Source organism: Lingula anatina, chromosome 4 (assembly GCF_051362555.1).
Source record: "Lingula anatina isolate TDL-2025a chromosome 4, LinAna3.0, whole genome shotgun sequence".
NCBI lineage: Eukaryota > Metazoa > Brachiopoda > Lingulata > Lingulida > Lingulidae > Lingula > Lingula anatina.
In genome coordinates this window covers 29,712,827-29,731,689 of record NC_141770.1, presented here as the reverse complement: position 1 = coordinate 29,731,689, position 18,863 = coordinate 29,712,827, and the positions used below count along the sequence as shown (strand labels likewise).

Genomic DNA, 18,863 nt, shown 5'->3' with positions numbered 1-18,863 from the left:
AGCCAGGCTTTACAAAGCCGGTGACCTAAAAATGGCGGACGTACATGAAAGAAAGACCGCCTAATCTTTTAATAGTCTCTCCGCCTCTCACACGCCTCCCCACACGTCGTCCCTGCGGGGTACAGTAATTAAATCTCGGCTCCGAACATTAATATTTCCGTGAATATCTCTGGTGATATTATCTCCGTAGATAGTCGATTCATTGCTGCTCTACGGGCCAAATTATTCCTTTTTCGTCTCTGTTTTCAAAGATAATAGAACAGAAGAGCTTTTTCCTTCGATCGCCTTCAGCCGCCATGCCTTCTTCACCACGAGTTTAACTGATGAGCATGCGCACTTAATATTTCTCAGGTAGCTTCCGCATGGCGAACGGAGCCGAGATTTAATTACTGTACCCCGCAGGGACGACGTGTGGGGAGGCGGAGAGACTATTAAAAGATTAGGCGGTTTTTCTTTCATGTACGTCCGCCATTTTTAGGTCACCGGCTTTGTAAAGCCTGGCTTAATTCGTTGAGAATGCGGTCATAGTCTGTTACAAAATCACTGAATCTTCTTTAATTTTGTAACAAGATATCTTAATGTGTCTGCTGTACTGACACTACTGGATATCTTAATGTGTCTGCTGTTAACCCACTGTACTGACACTACTGGATATCTTAATGTGTCTGCTGTTAACCCACTGTACTGACACTACTGGATATCTTAATGTGTCTGCTGTTAACCCACTGTACTGACACTACTGGATATCTCAATGTGTCTGCTGTTAACCTACTGTACTGACACTACTGGATATCTTAATGTGTCTGCTGTTAACACACTGTACTGACACTACTGGATATCTCAATGTGTCTGCTGTTAACCTACTGTACTGACACTACTGGATATCTTAATGTGTCTGCTGTTAACCCACTGTACTGACACTACTGGATATCTCAATGTGTCTGCTGTTAACACACTGTACTGACACTACTGGATATCTTAATGTGTCTGCTGTTAACACACTGTACTGACATTACTGGATATCTTAATGTGTCTGCTGTTAACACACTGTACTGACACTACTGGATATCTTAATGTGTCGGCTGTTAACCCACTGTACTGACACTAGTGGACATTGACGTATCCGTGGAGGACTTATTAAATTTGCTGTCATCAATTCTTATAAAATTAAGCTCGTTTTTACTTACTTGCTTCTTCGACAAATCGTTTTCCTTGTAGACCTTTGTTGGCAAATACTGAGCAAAAATAGTCCTGGAAATCACTGCGCCGAGTTAGTTGAACTAACAAATGTAGTTTCACTTTGCTTATCAACAAAGTGGAAATTCCCCAAGTTTCGATCGATTCACTAATAGAGGTCATTTCTGCAGTCTAGATTCAGGTAACCTAAGGCAGCAACGTGTAGTCTAAGTCAGACGAAGAACCGAAGACAGTTGATTGTGTTCAAACCCTTGCAACGAAGTTCTGCAATGGGTTTGATGAGATTAAGGATCAATCTTGCTAGCGTATGCTATAAACAAAGAGTATGATAGCGCTAGGCGTTTGTTAAGCCTCTCTTCTGGTCCTCAAATCAAGTTCGGTCACTTGGTTCTAAACTGTTTACAAGAAGCTATGAACTGGTCCTACACCTGTAAATGTCCATCATGACGAGTTCAAACGTGTTCCCCAAACGTGTCCTTGGCTGACTCTATTATGGTCTCCAAAATTTGAGGTTTAAAACTTTGAGAGGCTACCAAAAAACGTACGTAAACTGAATGTTAGAAAGAAATGCATTTCAATTATTTAAAATTGTATTATATTTGCTACAATATATTCTAATATTTTTTAAAGAACACAAAAAGTTTTTCTGCGTGACTACCTTTAGGATGCTTATACTACTACAATGTTTGGCGTTCTCTGCTTCTTGTTTTCAAGACAGTAACATTCGTGGGTGATTGTGTGCATGTGGGGGTGGGGGTACTCACTCACTGTCATGATTCTTTATTCCGTTTCAAATTAGTATAAGCTCTTATTTTCATATGGACGCGTTTATTCCCTTGAACTATAGTGATTCAGAGCTTAAATCAGAACTTAGTCCCTTATATACATGTAGGCACAGTGTAATGGATTTTTACTGAATACGTTTTATAAATATATTAATACTGCAATTTATGTAAAGAGCTCCCTATGAAGGATAGTCTAGCTACTTTATTCTTTTACGCATTTTGTTTTCAGAATTTTTTTCAATTTTCAGGATTTAGGGTTTAGGTATGGTCACTATAAAACTGCCAAAATGTAGGCGTTTTGTGCAAGTAGTAGAAATGGATTATATATATTATTTTCGAATCAGCGGATCTGAAATAAACAAAGTTAATTAATAAACGCGCAATATATTCGTAATTAAAGCCTATTTGCCTGTTTGACTGCATTTAAACAAAGACGCAACTGACCATAATGTGTGTCTGATTGACGGGGCTGGTTTAGAGATGTGCTGCATATTTATACCTAGGCCTTCACAAGATATATATCCCATATCATTCGAATAATGTTCAAGTGATGTTTTGCTACAGGATGACAACTTAGCATCCCAATTGTATTGCTTTAGGAGCGTACAGTGAAGGGAATATCATGAAAACCCAGTGATCTGACCAAAGACATTGTGGCGATTTGATCGCCTATTGGTAGAGGACAGATCCAGTATAACTACGTAGTATAAGTATGCATACCAATGCAATTTACTGTTACACAACGCCGTACTCCCTTGGGCAAAATTAAAGGCTAACATCTCCGTTTCAATTTACCACTTCAAGGAAAAGATTCAGAACAGCGCCCTGGCCTGAATTTTGATCTTACAAACTGACCCCTGGAAACCACAAAATTTTCTTTCATGCCCGAAATCTGTGAATTTAAATACTTGATCCCCACCATTAAAAGTGCCACCGACCCTCACATTGACTGCCTCTCTTGTTCTAAAGCACAATTCAAATTAAACCTAGCTGTTATTACAGAATCGGGATTCTTTAACATAGATTTTGTCTCGACTCCAGGGACGTCTCAATTTCTTTTTCGCCCTATATATATATATATATATATATATATATATATATATATATATATATATATATATATCTTATTCAGTTGAATGGTCTTTATCGCAGCATCTTTATTTAAGTTCATTTAAAACCACAAATCAAACGAATTGTGTGTACGCGCCGTAATGTACATGATCTCTGGATGGTTATTTATGTAATCCGATGTTGATAATTTCGAATCCTATACATTATACTAGATGTGCGTACATGGAAAGCATCAAAACAGACTAAAGGCATTTTCGCGTCGATCATTATACCATTTTATTTGCATCTCATCTGTAGCGACATTTGTTGCCAGATTAACGAAGCACCGCGCAATTATGTAAGAAAACCACGAAAACAGAGCACCCGCACCAGACACGGGCACGGGCATTTAATTTTGGTTGGTCCTTACGGGCTTGCACTCGACCGGAGGCAGAGTTGTGAATCAATCTACAGTATATTATTTTCCGTTTATATAAAGGTTACCCAAGTCCCGCATAACGCTATCTCAAAAATTGGTCACTTTATGACCCTTTAAAGTGGGAGGGGGAGCATAAGGGCATAGCAACTATTATGTTATGAAATAACGATTTGAAATAAAAAGTCAAGTTGAGCCTTTCTACTGATATACTTTATCGTGTTTCGTGACTATCTAGCTTGGTCGGTTAAGAAGATATATACCCCCCCCCCCCCCCACATTTATTTCAACCTGTAAGATTGGAAAGTCGGTAGTCTGGCTCCGGCAATAAAATCTCACTATCTCCACATCTGGTTTCTATCAAGTGCGTTCAGAGCTTCACAGCTTAGGACAAACATATTAATTTGCTCCTCGGGCCAGGAAATCTGGAGAGGGGGAGTACAGGAACATGTCTTCTCAATATGGAAAGCTATATATTTTTGGTAATTCCCTTTGTAACATTTACAAACACTATAAAATACCCTTTCTCGAATTAATATCATGTTCACACATTTCTGTAAATATCCTGAATTTAAATACCAATGTTAAATGTCAGAGACTTTGATTTATGACGAGAGAGAGAGGTTAAGACATCCTAAAAAGGAACTAAAAACCCACCTTTTTAAACAATATTATCTTTAAATTCTTGAAAAAACACTTCTTAAGAAAATCTGTTCTTAGTCATTGTTTTAGTTAATCATTTTCCTTTTTTTTTTTCATCTTATAACCATTAGCAATATTTTTCTTTTAATTTGAATTTTATAATTTTTGTAAAGTCTTCTGAACACATGTTGGATTTTAGACTATAAATAAATATTATTATAATAATATTATTATTATTATTATTATTCTGTAAATGTCCCAAACTAGAGGAGAGTGTTATAAACTAAACACATCTTGGCAATAACCCGAAGACAGTTAGCCTGCAGAGTGGTTTAGTTATTATGATCAACATAATTGTTTATATTTTTATTAATATCAAACAATTTTAATGTTTGCAGGTATACCTGTTTGGAACCTGTACTCTGCGCCATATAATAGCAATGGTGCAAAGTAGTGATATTGTTAAATCCTGCAAAAAATTTTCTTTAAATATCAAAATTTATTATATGGTTAAATACAACATCAGCAATTGAGCATGAAAGAAAGAAATAATTATAAGTAGTATGCTTGCGACACAAGGTAACTCTGCAATTTATATCTTTCAATTTATGCTGTGAAATAATAGCCATCTAGTCCGTTGATCTCGAGAATCAACCAAATGACCGTTAGTTGAGTTGCTTAACTGCAAGTAATTGATCCCCTCCCCTCCCCCGAACGTCATACTGGCAGGTTTCCAAATGAAGACTATACCGCAGAAAAAGTTTTGGGTCCAAAAGAGAGTCAGCCAAGGACACGTTTGGGGAACACGTTTGAACACGTCATGATGGACATTTACAGGTGTAGGACCAGAACAGAGCCTCTGGTAAACAGTTTAGAACCAAGGGACCGAACTTGATTTGAGGACCAGAAGAGAGGCTTAACAGGTGTTCTACTGGTAGGTCCGGATTCTCGTACACATAACAGTGCAAAACCTGGGCTACGGACGTCTGTTCTCATTTTCTGATATTGACGACTCTGACAATGAACTTGACTTCCTCAAATTATTAACTGCCCGAAGCTCACAAGGTGCGGGGTTTATTAATGAGTTTATGTATTTTAAGTTTATATATTCCTGCACTGAGTATAGATGAGTAAGGAGAAAAAGACACGCTCTGTAGTGAACTGTAATAACAGCATATTTAATACCCGGTAAACAGTACCTTCAACCCTAGCTCATAGAGAAGACATGCCTTATGTAACATCCAACTTCCGTGAACCCCCCCCCCCCCCCCCCAACACTGGGAGCGTGACATGACCACCACCACTCTCAACACTGGGAGCCTGAGATGACTGCCACCCCCTCAACACTGGGAGCCTGAGATGACTGCCACCCCCTCAACACTGGGAGCCTGACATGACTGCCACCCCCCCAACACTGGGAGCCTGACATGACCACCACCACCCTCAACACTGGGAGCCTGACATGACACCCACTGATTTTAATGAACAAGTTGTCCGCATCGTTGTCAAAGTTATGGTCTTTCGGGACACTGTCAATTATGCTTCAGTTATCGCATTCATGACAATTAACCAAAGTTTTCATATGGTTGAGGTTTGGTAGCTTTCCTGCCTATGTTAAGAGCATGTCACCTTGCGTCAGATCATAATTGAATCCTGGAGTATTAGAAAGTTGGGCACATTTTCCCTATCACTCTGAGTATCAGTGGAATGATTTTGATTTAACGGGCATTACATGCATGTGCTGTTTTACAGAATGTATGTGTTTACTTAGTCTGTACAACTTATTGTATATACGCATTGCATAATACATAAATTGTAATAATTCTGTATTGTTTTTAGCCATACAGTGTTATATTAATGCGCTATTTTACTCAGTAAATCATAACCGGCACAAGTTACTAGAATTCTATCAAATATCAAAGAAGGAGAGGATGGGGTGAGAACCAATTTCTTTACATTGAGGGATCTAGAATAGTCAAAGTTTTCATTTGTGATAGATCCAGATATTTGATTCACCTGTTGACTGTGTCGTCTGTTCACTCTGACAGACTTGGTCACATCATAATTACCTTTTTTTTCAGAAAAAGATAGAGTCCAAGCTTTGCAAGAGACATTTGTATCATCATCATCGGATTCAGACTGATTTTGTTTTTAATTTTATTTCTATTTAATTATTTGTTATTATTATTATTTTTATTTATTTACTTTTTTTCTGGGGGGGGGGGCGGGTCCAGAGATGAAATCATGTGTCATGTTACATGGTTATTGAAAAATTAAATTTGGATACCTTAGTTAAGATTGGACTATTAATAAAGGTAAGGAGATATTTGGCAAAGATATAGACCCCATTCCCAGAGATTGGATCGATTCAACTAGATCGACCGAACTAGCTGGGGGTTCACGCTAAATAGCTGTCAGCCGAGTGAGCACGAAAGGTAATTACCCCCTTACAGCTTATAGTAGGCGGGACAGACATTTAAGCCGGATTTTCTGACAGTAATCTAGTGAGACTCCCACGGGGATAGATCGATCTAAAATCTATGGGAATGCGCCCATAGACTAACTATGCTTGGATCTACATGAACATGTATATGACGTTTTTGACAGTTAAAACTGTTTCGACTACAAATCAAAGCACTCTGTTTGGCATGCTTGGTCCTTTCAAACAGATATGTTCCAGTAGGAGTATTGAATAGAGTTAATTTTGTATTTTATATGTTGTCGTTTAAACGTTTTGTGATATGAATGGGTGTTGTTACATTCAATTGTGTTATTCATTGCAAGTAAAGACTCTATTACACTGACATGGCTTTGGAAATACAAGAAAACTCATTTCTTTGTACTGTTCTTTTGCACAACTATCACTGGGGGCATGGATTTTGGGTGATGAGCTCTCTTTAAGTGTGCAGATCTTCGACACTACGATCCGGGAAGAGGCTTCGACACTTCGACCTTGGATGGGGCTTCGACACTTCGAACCTAGGTGAGAGACCAGCGAAGAAGACCTCTTTAAAACGTTTTGTGCGTTTTCTATGTTTTGATTACGCACAGTCAGGTCAGTTATCTGCTACCGTTAACCATGTAAAAACGGTACTACCTGTCCATGGTCGAGCCGTCGGCGACTAAACCGGCAAAACCTTGTTGGGCTTGCCCGGCAAGGATAAGGGCGTCAGGACTCCCTGAGGGAACTTAATAATCCCTAAAAGATCTGCGGATCATCCTGGGCCCTCATCAGCAGACCCTGCAGGACCCATGAAAAAGAAGAAGGAGGAAGAATCCACGACGCCAGCGCCGGAATAAATATAGACTATTAAATAAGAAACGTTACAGTTTTAATTTAAGATTAATATACTTCAGATTAATATTATCGTAAACATAATTTTTTTGCAAATGTGACGTAAGTTTAACGGTAAAAATCTTATATTTTTTTCTCGAAAAAAATGAAGGAATATGTCGGGAGCGCCCGGAGATCAAGAGACGCTCCCGACAACGTAATTATGTAATTGAAAACAATTTACATTTGGAGCACTGATTGGACAAAGACCTGCAGCAGAAAATCCGCATAAGATCGTTGCAATAAAAGAAAGCTGTATAAAAGATAGTATATGTAATGAATCTTGGTCAGTTGTTGAATAAAACAGCGTTACGTTGATTCATTCTTGTGGTTGACTTGGTTGACTTACGTGAAGTTTTAGACCTTCGAATCTGGAATCGATAGAGAGAGTGAAAGGTTACTTGTGTAAGTGAGCGTAAGTGAACGATAGTGAGTGAAAACTGACTCTACCTCTATCAGGGCGAGTGATAGATTTTTTACAGATATTCACAGATATGTCTCTAGCTAGATAGATGGTCATTTAGGGCTCAACTCACCCTGTTGAGGAATCCCATGTGGAAACAATTATCTCTGCATGAGCTGAGATTCACAACGATGTGATAACTGCTCGTTACGCAACCAGTCTAAGGCTCTTTTATCTGTCACAGTAGAGCAAGTTATTGAAGTCAGAGTAATTAACTGTCTTAGGGTGTATTCCCAGAGATTTAGATCGATCCAGTGATTAAGATTTAGATCGACCTAACTCCCTGGGGCTTCACGCTAAATAGCTGTCAGCCGAGTGAGCACGAAAGATAATTACCCCCTTACAGCTTGTAGTAGGCGGGACAGACGCTTAAACCGGCTAAGCTGACAGTAATCTAGTGAGACTCCCCACAAGGATATATCGATCTAGAATCTATGGGAATGGGGTATTAATTGCTGTCACGCAGACTTAGACTGGACCTGCAAAGTGGCAGTGCCTGAGCAATTATGCAAACAATTACCAGCCATGTAATCAGCCTTGAGATTTCTCAACAGGGTGAGTTGAGCCCTAAATGACCATCTATCTAGCTAGAGACATATCTGTGAATATCTGTAAAAAATCTATCACTCGCCCTGGTAGAGGGTACGATTTAGTACATTCAGTACATTTAGCAATGTATTTCCTTTTTTTAAATATTTATCTTATTCTCTGAAGGTCCTTTATAACTTGCCACCCTGTTTGTATATTATGAAAAAAAGATTATGGAAGAATAAAAAGTCTTGAAATATAACAATATGTTTTGCCCATTTTATGTAATAATAATGATAATAAGTATAAAAAATAATAAATCAATTCATTAATGAATAATAATAATGATAAAAGAAAACATAAGAAAAGCGGTGGGGCTGCGTCGGCCCACCAGTTACTGCCGCTGGTGGGCTGACTTTGGGCCGTGTAATGTTATAATCACTGCATGGTTCTGGACCAACAACACGAGACACAAAAATACACCTGTTGACTCTTCACTCACTTTATCAGTAACTCCCCTGCGCATGCGTACAAATACATCAGATTACTCATTGCATTGTAATGTAAAACACTACAGGCCGCTCAAGATATATGTCGCTGGTGGGCCAACGTTGGACCGGCGGTCAGGCCAACGTAGGCCCACCGGCGACAGTAGCTGGTGGACCGCCGTAGTTAGAAGAGTCTGTGGCCCAATCTCGGTCAACCAGCGACATGCTATCTGCCATGGGTTATACTAACACTGATTGTATCAGACGTCCCTAACGGAGAAATCCTATAGGATCCTTTACGATCCTATAGGATCCTATAAGAAATTGGGCCAATTTCTTATAGGAGCCCATAGGTCTTTTTTCATAATCGGTGATACGTGCGTCGTTCTAGTACTCAGTAATGAGCTGCCAAGCCGTTGCTGAAATTTTGATGCATTTCTTCTAATGGAATTATTTTCTTGACATGAGAAAAAAAATTGTGCAGCTTAACATTTTTCGCTACTCGCACTCCCGCCAAGATGTTCACATTACTCTCTTATGAGAACAATAGTGTGCATGCTTAACCGGAGGTTGTTGAAAGACTGTCGCTGCCGTATCAGTGAGAAGGTAAAGAAAGGAACGCGAGGCTATCGGGGTTAACTGGACTGCGGTTAACTTGCTAGTGTGAATGACGCTTTAGTAGTTTCTCACAGGTAGGTTATATCCACGCTCGGCTATCACCTTGATTGGATAGTAAACGATTGTCGTAAAATCGCTAAATGATATTAAAACCGGGTGCATAAACTTGAAAACCACCTACAACAACCTTGGACTACCGCATTAATCCAATACAATGCAAAAATAAACTATAACAAGTGGTTAAAGCCTTCAAACCGAATGTCGTAAAGTCCCCATATACCTCCATAGAGACAATAAAATAGAATGAGCTTCTGAAACAAACCTGATCCAGTTCCAACATAATAATCGAAATAAAATACTGCCGGGCATCGGAGCGGCCTAAAACTTGGCACGCTTACCGCTAATACTGCAGGCTACATCATCCCGTCGCTCGTTTGTAAATTCCGTGCATGGCATACGCACAATCAAACCGTAAAAAACAAATTCTCGGGGTGTCGTTGGCTAGGTCCACGCAACAATCCAATTCAGGAAATGACGTAACCGCAGAGGTCGCATTGTCCAATGGCATGGCTTCTTTTTCGTAATGGTAGGTTAGAGTGGACCTGGCCAACGACACCCCGAGAATTTGTTTTTTACGGTTTGATTGTGCGTATGCCATGCACGGAATTTACAAACGAGCGACGGAATGATGTAGCCTGCAGTATTAGCGGTAAGCGTGCCAAGTTTTAGGCCGCTCCGATGCCCGGCAGTATTTTATTTCGATTATTCTGTTGGAACTGGATCAGGTTTGTTTCAGAAGCTCATTCTATTTTATTGTCTCTATGGAGGTATATGGGGACTTTACGACATTCGGTTTGAAGGCTTTAACCACTTGTTATAGTTTATTTTTGCATTGTATTGGATTAATGTGGTAGTCCAAGGTTGTTGTAGGTGGTTTTCAAGTTTATGCACCCGGTTTTAATATCATTTAGCGATTTTACGACAATCGTTTACTATCCAATCAAGGTGACAGCCGAGCGTGGTTATATCATATAACCGCATGCAGGTAGATCTATTTTCCCCCGACTGTCTCATTTGCACAAGAAGGGCATCACGTCTTAAATACGGATTGGCGTACATGTAGTAGTACTTGCATGTGAAGATCGAACTAAACCTGACTTCAAACTATGCCAAACGCACTGTGATCAGTAGGACATCGCTTAGGAGCAGGAATGCAACTGATAAAGTAGTTGGTCACAAGTAGGTCATGGCAAATACATGTAGGCCTACATCGTGTTTTACCGCATACAAGTATTTTAACCCAACTGTTGCATTCGCACAAGAGAGGTTTCATGTCTCTAGTTAGCATGCCGATCGAAGTTCGTCTATATTTCTGAACTGAAGCATTGCACATGGACAACAAAGGCGGACTGGACTGTCTGAAGCTTAAGAGAGGTGGAAGCCTCCCAGTTCTTTACGCAAGAGGAACGCACTATGAAGTTGGATATCAAGTGGTGAGTACACAGAATTAACACTGGACCATGTTTTTTAACTGTTCCATCATGGCCAAATTACTAGTTCGTCTCTTATCATTAATAAATGAGTCATCGTAATGATGCATCTGTAAAGATCTATTTAATAAAGGATGTAATGTCTTATCCAAGCTTTTGGCCCCTAGGCCTTCTTAAGGGATTTCAAAAAAATAATAATAATTATAATATAATGAACAATAAAAAATATGAATCTCTTTTCATTGAAACGTTTTAAATCTCTGCAGAAGAACAGTTCACCAGTGTGCCCCAGAGTCAAAGCATATTGTGTTTATTTATTTTATTCATTCATTCATTTATTTTTATTTATTTATTTATTTTTCTTCTTTGCTAAGTTGCTGATAATTGTATGCATAAATTTCCAACGATAAATTGGTAGTGTGTGCTGCTAGATAAGACTGACATTTAGAGCATCGTATGTGTATAATTGATGCACAACCCTCGCTCCCAATAAAAATGAAGTCAGCTTACGATAAATAATGTAAACTGGCAGCGTTGTAATGAGAAAGTGAACGTAACGTTACCCTATCGGTCCCTATAGGCCTACATACGGCTCTTAATTGCTGTGATAAAACAGCGTTACTGGAGTTTAAGAAAAACACATTATATTTTCCGTGGAATCATGATTTTCGTTAACCCTTTTCATGTTTACCCTGATGACAAAGTGATGGTGAAGGACAAAGTACTTTTTTTTTGTTATATTTATTAAGATCTAATGCTCATTAATTGTGTGCACGTGCCTCTAAAATAAGACGTCTAAAAAAGCGGAGTCGTACTGCTTTAAATGTGATTGAAATGTTGAATGTTATGATTGATTTTGAGCATCGTCCTGTTTTGGTATCGGTCCATATCCATGCACAGTGATCAAAATGCCCCTTCTAAAAGAACTGGGCCTTAACCCCCCCCCCCCCCCCTCTCTCTCTCTCTTTCTCTCTCTCTCTCTCTCTCTCTCTCTCTGTGTGTGTCTTGTGTGTGTGTGCGACTGTTTGTGTGTATGTGTATGAACCACCATAACTGTCTTCATCTTACAGGGTAGAGTATTTAAAAGCCTCATTCAAGATTATGTCGAAAGGGACGGATTTCTTCAGAAAACGTTGGTGCCATATTACAATACCGAGGATGGCAACAGGGTGTTCCAGAGATACCTTCACACTTCTGAGACGGTTTATCCACAGTACATTCAGGAACTGAGGGGGATTGCAGATGGTGCACAATTGGACTTCAATCAGGTATGATGAAGAACAAACAGATGCACAAATAAATAAAATGCATGATCTACAAATGTACATGTACGCGTGCTTACGATGAAAAACAAAACGACAAACAAGCTATCGTTTGTGGGACAGGAGATACAGTACAACACTACTACAGTCCACTGTACAATACAATACACTTAGCTGTACTACACTACAAGACAAAATATTACAACAACGCACTACAAAAGGTGCATTTAGCGTGCCCTAACGCAGTCTTTGCTTTGATAAACTAAAAAAAATAATAACTTTGCAGATTTGTTTACTTGAAGTAACCAGTTACATGAATTATGGCTATACTGAGATCGACTTACTCCTCTTAGTAAGAAATACTGATTTTTATAGCACATTTTATACAACTATTGTGTACTAGTAACTCTCGACTGCATATTATTGGCAGCAATAAAAATGTATTGCTTTATAATAGAAACTATACGTAAATGTTTTGGCCCGGAAAAGCAAATAATAATAACCACCCTCTAATGATGAAGGTGCCTTATTTCTTATATTTATGTTAATGTTTTCTCCTATTTCATTTGTAGTTATTTTTACTTCACCTTGAACCAGAAATATCAGTACGTCTGGCAGTTAACAACCCGCAAGATGGCTGCACTGCAGTATTAGTTAACACACGGGTGAGATAGTTTAAGTTTGTTATCCAGTTTGTTATACATTTGTTTATTTTACCTACACTATTATATATATATATATATATATATATATATATATATATATATATATATATATATATATATATATATGCAACATGATGGTGAATACTAACAACATACCACTCGTTTGCATCTTTATAGGAGTCGCCACAAAAGCCCCCCCCCCCCCCCCCCCAACTTGTTGTATGGCAATGTGAACAAGAGAGAATGCGCAGATATTAAACATGTCTTTTACAAAAGAGAACAAAAGAGAAAGCTTTGGTTTCAATTTGCTCTTTACTATACCTGTACTTTAGAAAGTAAAGTTCAATAGTTGTTGGTCTTAAAGGACAGCACTTGTCATTGATTTTCATATTACTACTAGTATTTGATATATTTACTTCCTATACTGATATAAATATAACTTGACTATGTAAAATATTTTAGGAAGCGCACATAATGGCACACTCAGAAGACGCAAACCCGGTCATGCAGAACTTCTGTTATATCCTACAAGTCACCATTGTGTCTGAGAAATCTGGTGACGAAGTTGAAAATTTCACAGCATTTGCGTACCCAGGTTAGGTTTTGTTTGTTCACTTTAAAGGAGAATAGACTCATAAAAATCTATTTCTCGAATTCTGAAGATCCAGCACTCAATCTATACACTAGAGGTATGTTTTAATCGATCCCCGCCATTTAAAAATTATAAAAAACAATTAATTAGTAGAAAAAAGCGTTTTAGTAAACCTCACCTCAATATGCATAAATGAAGCAACAGATCTGGGTCACGTGGTACTGTGACGACAATCACGATAAAGGTCTATGAGACTCAACTGAGCTGCATGGTGTGTTGAACGGAGTTGAGGAATTTTCGTTATGCCTCGGTGTGTTGCCGTGGGATTCACCAAAATTGCACCTCTCGTTGACAATCTTTCTTTGTCTGTGACGGTCTTCCGTGACTTACTTACTAACTTCGGTGACAATAGTTGCGATGCTTTAGATCGTGGTCACCTGAGGTGGTTTAGATCATATCAAGAGCTGGTAGTCTTTCAGATTAACTGTCATCAGTTGGCAAACTTACTGATTGCTGATGCATTTTAAAAATATTGTAGTTGACCAAAAGCTCGTTTACAACAAACCTGTTAATTATGCACCGCTGCACTTCCCAACCCATGTAATAACAGGTATCAAAATCGTCTTGGTGGGCTTTCATATTTTTCAAAATATCTCATTTATTTCATGGGGTGATTTTATTGGTATTTGTAAATGACGTTTAATATCAATATTCAAACAATTGAGTTCAAACACCGTCGCGAACATTAATAAAAGTAATTGCTCTCAGGGTAACTTGAAGCATGCGTATGCCCAGGCATGACTTCCGTGGAAGAAAACGTGTTGAAGAACAAACAGAAAAAAAGAGCGGTATATTAAAGAAAAAAATAGGAACTTATGTACTAAAATGGTTCGTAATCCTAATTCGTTTATGCTTTGAGGATTTGTTTCTGAAGGTTATTTCATCTGAAGTATAAAATAATTTAAAAGATTTATCATTTTATACCTTGAAATACAAGTTCTGCGTCTGTACACAAAACTTTTTGCAAATTTGTATGCTTTGTCAAACCCAAAAACATGTAGCAGATCAAGGTAAAAGAGCATTGTTTGCTATAAGTAGCATGGGGAAAATCATTACTTGAATGTTTACTAAATGTGCAGTTTTACATACGTGAGTATAAAAAATTAAAAAATTCCAAGCACGCACAGCAAAATGCAGACTAACGCAAAACATCAAGAACAGCGTAATCTCAGCAAATGTGCCCCATATAGTAGCTTAATTTCCATCAATAATAAAATCATCATTTAAGTCAAATATTTTCTGTCGATTTAATAAATGTTCTAATTTTTCCAGAACGGTATATTTATTTAAGAGGAGGCTAACTGAAATATAGTTTTATTATTTTTTATTTTGTATTTGAAAATTGCCCATGTCACCCTGTTAATTAGAAGGTCTAAGCTGGATCAAGTCCGTGCTAAAATTCCTATGAAGCTGTGCAGGAAAAATTCTTCCTTTGTTTCTCTAGCTGCTCAATAAACCCGGTGTTCAGATTTTATCTAGTACCCCCAGGTCTGCGGGAGCTGCTCTTTGAAACTAAAGCACAGGTAGATTTTTACCTGAGATAAATATCGCCAGCCATTTAACCCTCTAATTAAGAGGTAAAGGAAGTTCCAGTTAGATGGATGATTAAGATAGGACTTGTAAAGGTAACGGGCATTGTTTACCTCAGTTTAAGAAAAGTATGCAAGACGGAGTGTCAGCGGTTTAATAAAATTAATTGAATTTCACAAATAACATGGCCCTCATATGCAATAATCCACAGTACCCTTTACTCATTCAAATGCAGTGTTTTATACAACTTGGGATAACCATAATTAAATGCTCGTTAAAGAATTGACTAGACGGGAATGGTTTTACACAGCTTCATGAGGATTTAGATCCCTCGGGTAAGAGATTTGAATGAGTATTAACTTTTATCAGAAGCCAGAGAAGTCATCTTACAGGTAGACAATGCAGCTCAGTTTGACAGCTAAGCACGCTCTGTTCTCCAGTGGCTCGTGACTACGTAGCTCATTAACTCCCAGGCCGAGCAAATAGGACGTTTTTTAAAGCCAAAAAATTACAAAATGAGCTTTTAATTTGTGTATTTGGATAAAGATATCGTTAGTTGGGCATGTTTTCTGAAGAATATGTTCCGTTCAGGCCATTCTGACGGCAAGACGCAAATCCTTTAAACTAATATTCTCTGTCAAAATAAAGCGCTGTTTACGGCTCTTTTCTATTTCCCCTCCCAGTCTCCCGCCACCAACAAATCCCTGGATCCGCCAGTGCTAGAGACATGATAAAATACCGTGCCTTTAAAACTCTATTTAGCCAATTCTTTTTTAGTACTGAACGTACATGAATTTCATTTGTATCCAGAAGGCGATTAGAACATTAATTTCTTCAACCACTCAGGGCTTACTAACAAATGTGCTTTTTTATAGATTTAAACGATTTGATAGGGTTATTTTTAAAAAGGGCTATGTTTTTATGTTTTAAGTTGGTGAATGTGATGTTCGTGTTTCAGGATGCCTGCCAGGAAATGCATTTGGTTTCAACGTTCATGGACTCGTGTTTACAGCGAATTATGTACCGCAAGTCTGGGTATCGGACAATGCCATACGTAAGTATTCTATAAGAGACCATTCCCACAGATATTTAGATCGATCTATCCCCCTGGGGAGTCTCACTAGATTACTGTCAGCTTAACCGGCTTAAATGTCTGTCCCGCCTACTAAAAGCTATAAGGGGGTAATTAACTTTTGTGCACGCTCGGCTCCCAGAAGCTGACAGCAATTTAGCGTGAACTCCCAGGGAGTAAGGTAGATCCAGATGGATCGATCTAAATCAGTGGGAACCCAGTCTAAGACTTAAGGTGCATGCGGTACGCGTTAAACTAAAGTATAGCAAACTATCAAAAATAACAGCAGCAACAACAACAACATAATAACAGTAACCCGAACACATCGACTTTGTTCCCTACATCACCAAGCCTTACACTATCTAAAATTATTGAGAAAGTAACGGGCTCTAAAACCGCTGTGGATTTCCTCATTTAAATCATTTTTTTTTTTTTTTTTGCCGTTACGAATGAAATTTGCTAGTGTCCATCGCTTAAACAGAATTTTAGAACTCAAAGGTGTATAGATAGCAAATTTGCACACGATTTTAGAGTGACTTGATTAGACTACCGTATTTTACTGTATTCAAAATACATGTTTTTGCATTTATAATAAAACTGATAAAACATCGATCGGGGTTCAGACTATTACCCTGTAGTAAAATTGATTTAACTACTATTCAAAAGCCATTATATTGATAAATGATACTTACACTAAAAAAGAAAACCGAAAGAGAACATTTGTGGCATAACTGTAAACATTTACATAGTAATTTATTTTTCAGCTCGGCGTGTTTATAATAGAGCCCTGCTTGGCGTGAGAAGTGAAACAGAACTTTGGGCGCTCTTCAACCAAAACCCAGGTAGTATTAAATATGGAGCGATAACCGTTTGTTGTGCATTAAAAAAAGCGATACTGCAGTGCTGATAAGACTTGTATCAACAAGATCAAGACTTAAGATTTTAACATATATTTTGCACACTTGGTACCATGTACAGGGAAATCATTCATAGAGAGTAGTTTATAAATAAGCACATAGCTTAGTAAAATCATCTCTTCTCGAGGTGATGCCATCAAAATACAAGAGTGGTGCAAAAATTCCTATATAGTAGCCCTGTTCATGGTAATCAGACCTAAGTTAAAACTGAAGTAAACTAGACATTAGAGTAATAGGGTATACCTGTACTTCCAGGTATTGGTTCAGGCTTCAATTTTAACATCACCTGGCTTCCCCCATGCACTGAAGAGCAAGAAAAGCCCATCCGCATGTTTTCTGTCGAGTTAGCAAGCAGTGAAAATGGAGCCTGTATCGCTGAAAAGACTATTAGTTCAGGATTTAATTTTCATTTCAATGTGTACGTCATAGTTGTTTGTTTACCGTTATTGTCTAAATCCTCGTCAGCTATTTGGGGTATAGTGTTGCAATATTCTTGATAAATCTCTCTAAACTACCACGGAGTGCCCATTGTGACGTCATATTTACTTCCACAAACGATTTTTGCATTTGTTTATCTCACGAACTGAAGCTTAACAGATTATTAGATGAACAGACAAAAATAATAGCATGGAGATGAATTAGTTATGGGTTATGGAGTTCGAAATAACAACCCCTTTTACCAGGAAAAGGTCTCTTCTGGGTATTATTTTATCAAGGTTCACGAAGGTTTCGTGGTAAAAGGTCCACTTTTTCAGAAGAAAAGACCCCCCCTCCTTTTGAAATTGCCAGCAACGGGCTAGAACCTGTACATGAATATGACTGTGCACATTTGCCCCGTAGTGTTTGCTAGATTACTGGTACTGATGGAAATTCATTTTTACAGCTACCAAGACCTAAAAGTGCCAAACTTCCCATGTCTCAGCAGTGAGCGCCGTCAGAAGAGAGTAGAGGAATTGTTACACCATCGTGACGTCACAACAAAGGAGAAAAACCGCAGAGCGGTGTGTGACATCATGTCTGACGTCACCGACAATGATTTTCCTTTGTTTCGTGACGGAAGAGAACCGGATTATTTGGCCACTATGGCAGTTGGTGAGACACGGAGACTGCTACACACTTGCAGAAAATTTCTTGTTAAAACGTTAGCTTCAAAAATAAGCGTTTTAATGATATCATGCTCTGATACACCCTTTGTTTCGGAAACAGGGTCTTTACATCAGTGGTGTACATTCCCAAATCTATAGTATGTTCGGAAAAACAATGTTCCTACTTTTTCTCCAAATGAAACGCGCAAAGCACATTACTATTTTGTAGCCTATGCATAATTACCTAGGGTATCGACCAGGTAACACATCTTTGTTTTTCTTTTCCAGCAATAATTGACTTGGACGAAGAAACTCTGGATGTTTACGTCAATCGACCCAACGCATCGAAGCCAATTGTTACTTTTAGCTTACGGGCAGGGCAGAGCGTGTAACTCTGTCAACCAAAAGAAACTTAGTGGGATATTATAATTGCTTTTAAACATGAAAAAAACATGCATGGCACCTACATGTATGTAATATTGGTATTTTATTCAGACAGTGGACATCATTGACGAACTCGTTGATACTTAACTTGCCAATTTCAAATACATCGGGGTGTGTGTGTGTGTGTGTGTGTGGGGGGGGGGGGGGGGGGGTAGGGTGAGGACCCAAACGGCCTAGTGTCCCACATGTTCGACAATGTTACTAA

General features: G+C 38.4%; 1 protein-coding gene across 1 annotated transcript; it reads left to right on the top strand.

Moving 5' to 3' along the window:
* Positions 1-9,991: 9,991 nt before the first annotated feature.
* LOC106173713 (beta-alanyl-dopamine/carcinine hydrolase) lies at positions 9,992-18,788 on the top strand. The gene is made up of 9 exons (XM_087010927.1): positions 9,992-11,034; positions 12,102-12,299; positions 12,866-12,958; positions 13,421-13,553; positions 16,099-16,194; positions 16,977-17,054; positions 17,385-17,547; positions 18,013-18,221; positions 18,503-18,788. The coding sequence occupies exons 1-9, from the start codon at positions 10,933-10,935 to the stop codon at positions 18,604-18,606; spliced, it is 1,176 nt and encodes a 391-aa protein (XP_086867053.1). The 5' UTR covers positions 9,992-10,932; the 3' UTR covers positions 18,607-18,788.
* Positions 18,789-18,863: the final 75 nt, after the last annotated feature.

Bases quoted from the DNA above. Each gene is read 5' to 3' on its own strand.
- LOC106173713 (XM_087010927.1), top strand. From the start codon at position 10,933: ATGGACAACAAAGGCGGACTGGACTGTCTGAAGCTTAAGAGAGGTGGA. The intron at 13,554-16,098 runs GTTAGGTTTTGT...TTCGTGTTTCAG, and splicing joins CACAGCATTTGCGTACCCAG to GATGCCTGCCAGGAAATGCA. The intron at 17,055-17,384 runs GTAGTATTAAAT...CTGTACTTCCAG, and splicing joins GCTCTTCAACCAAAACCCAG to GTATTGGTTCAGGCTTCAAT.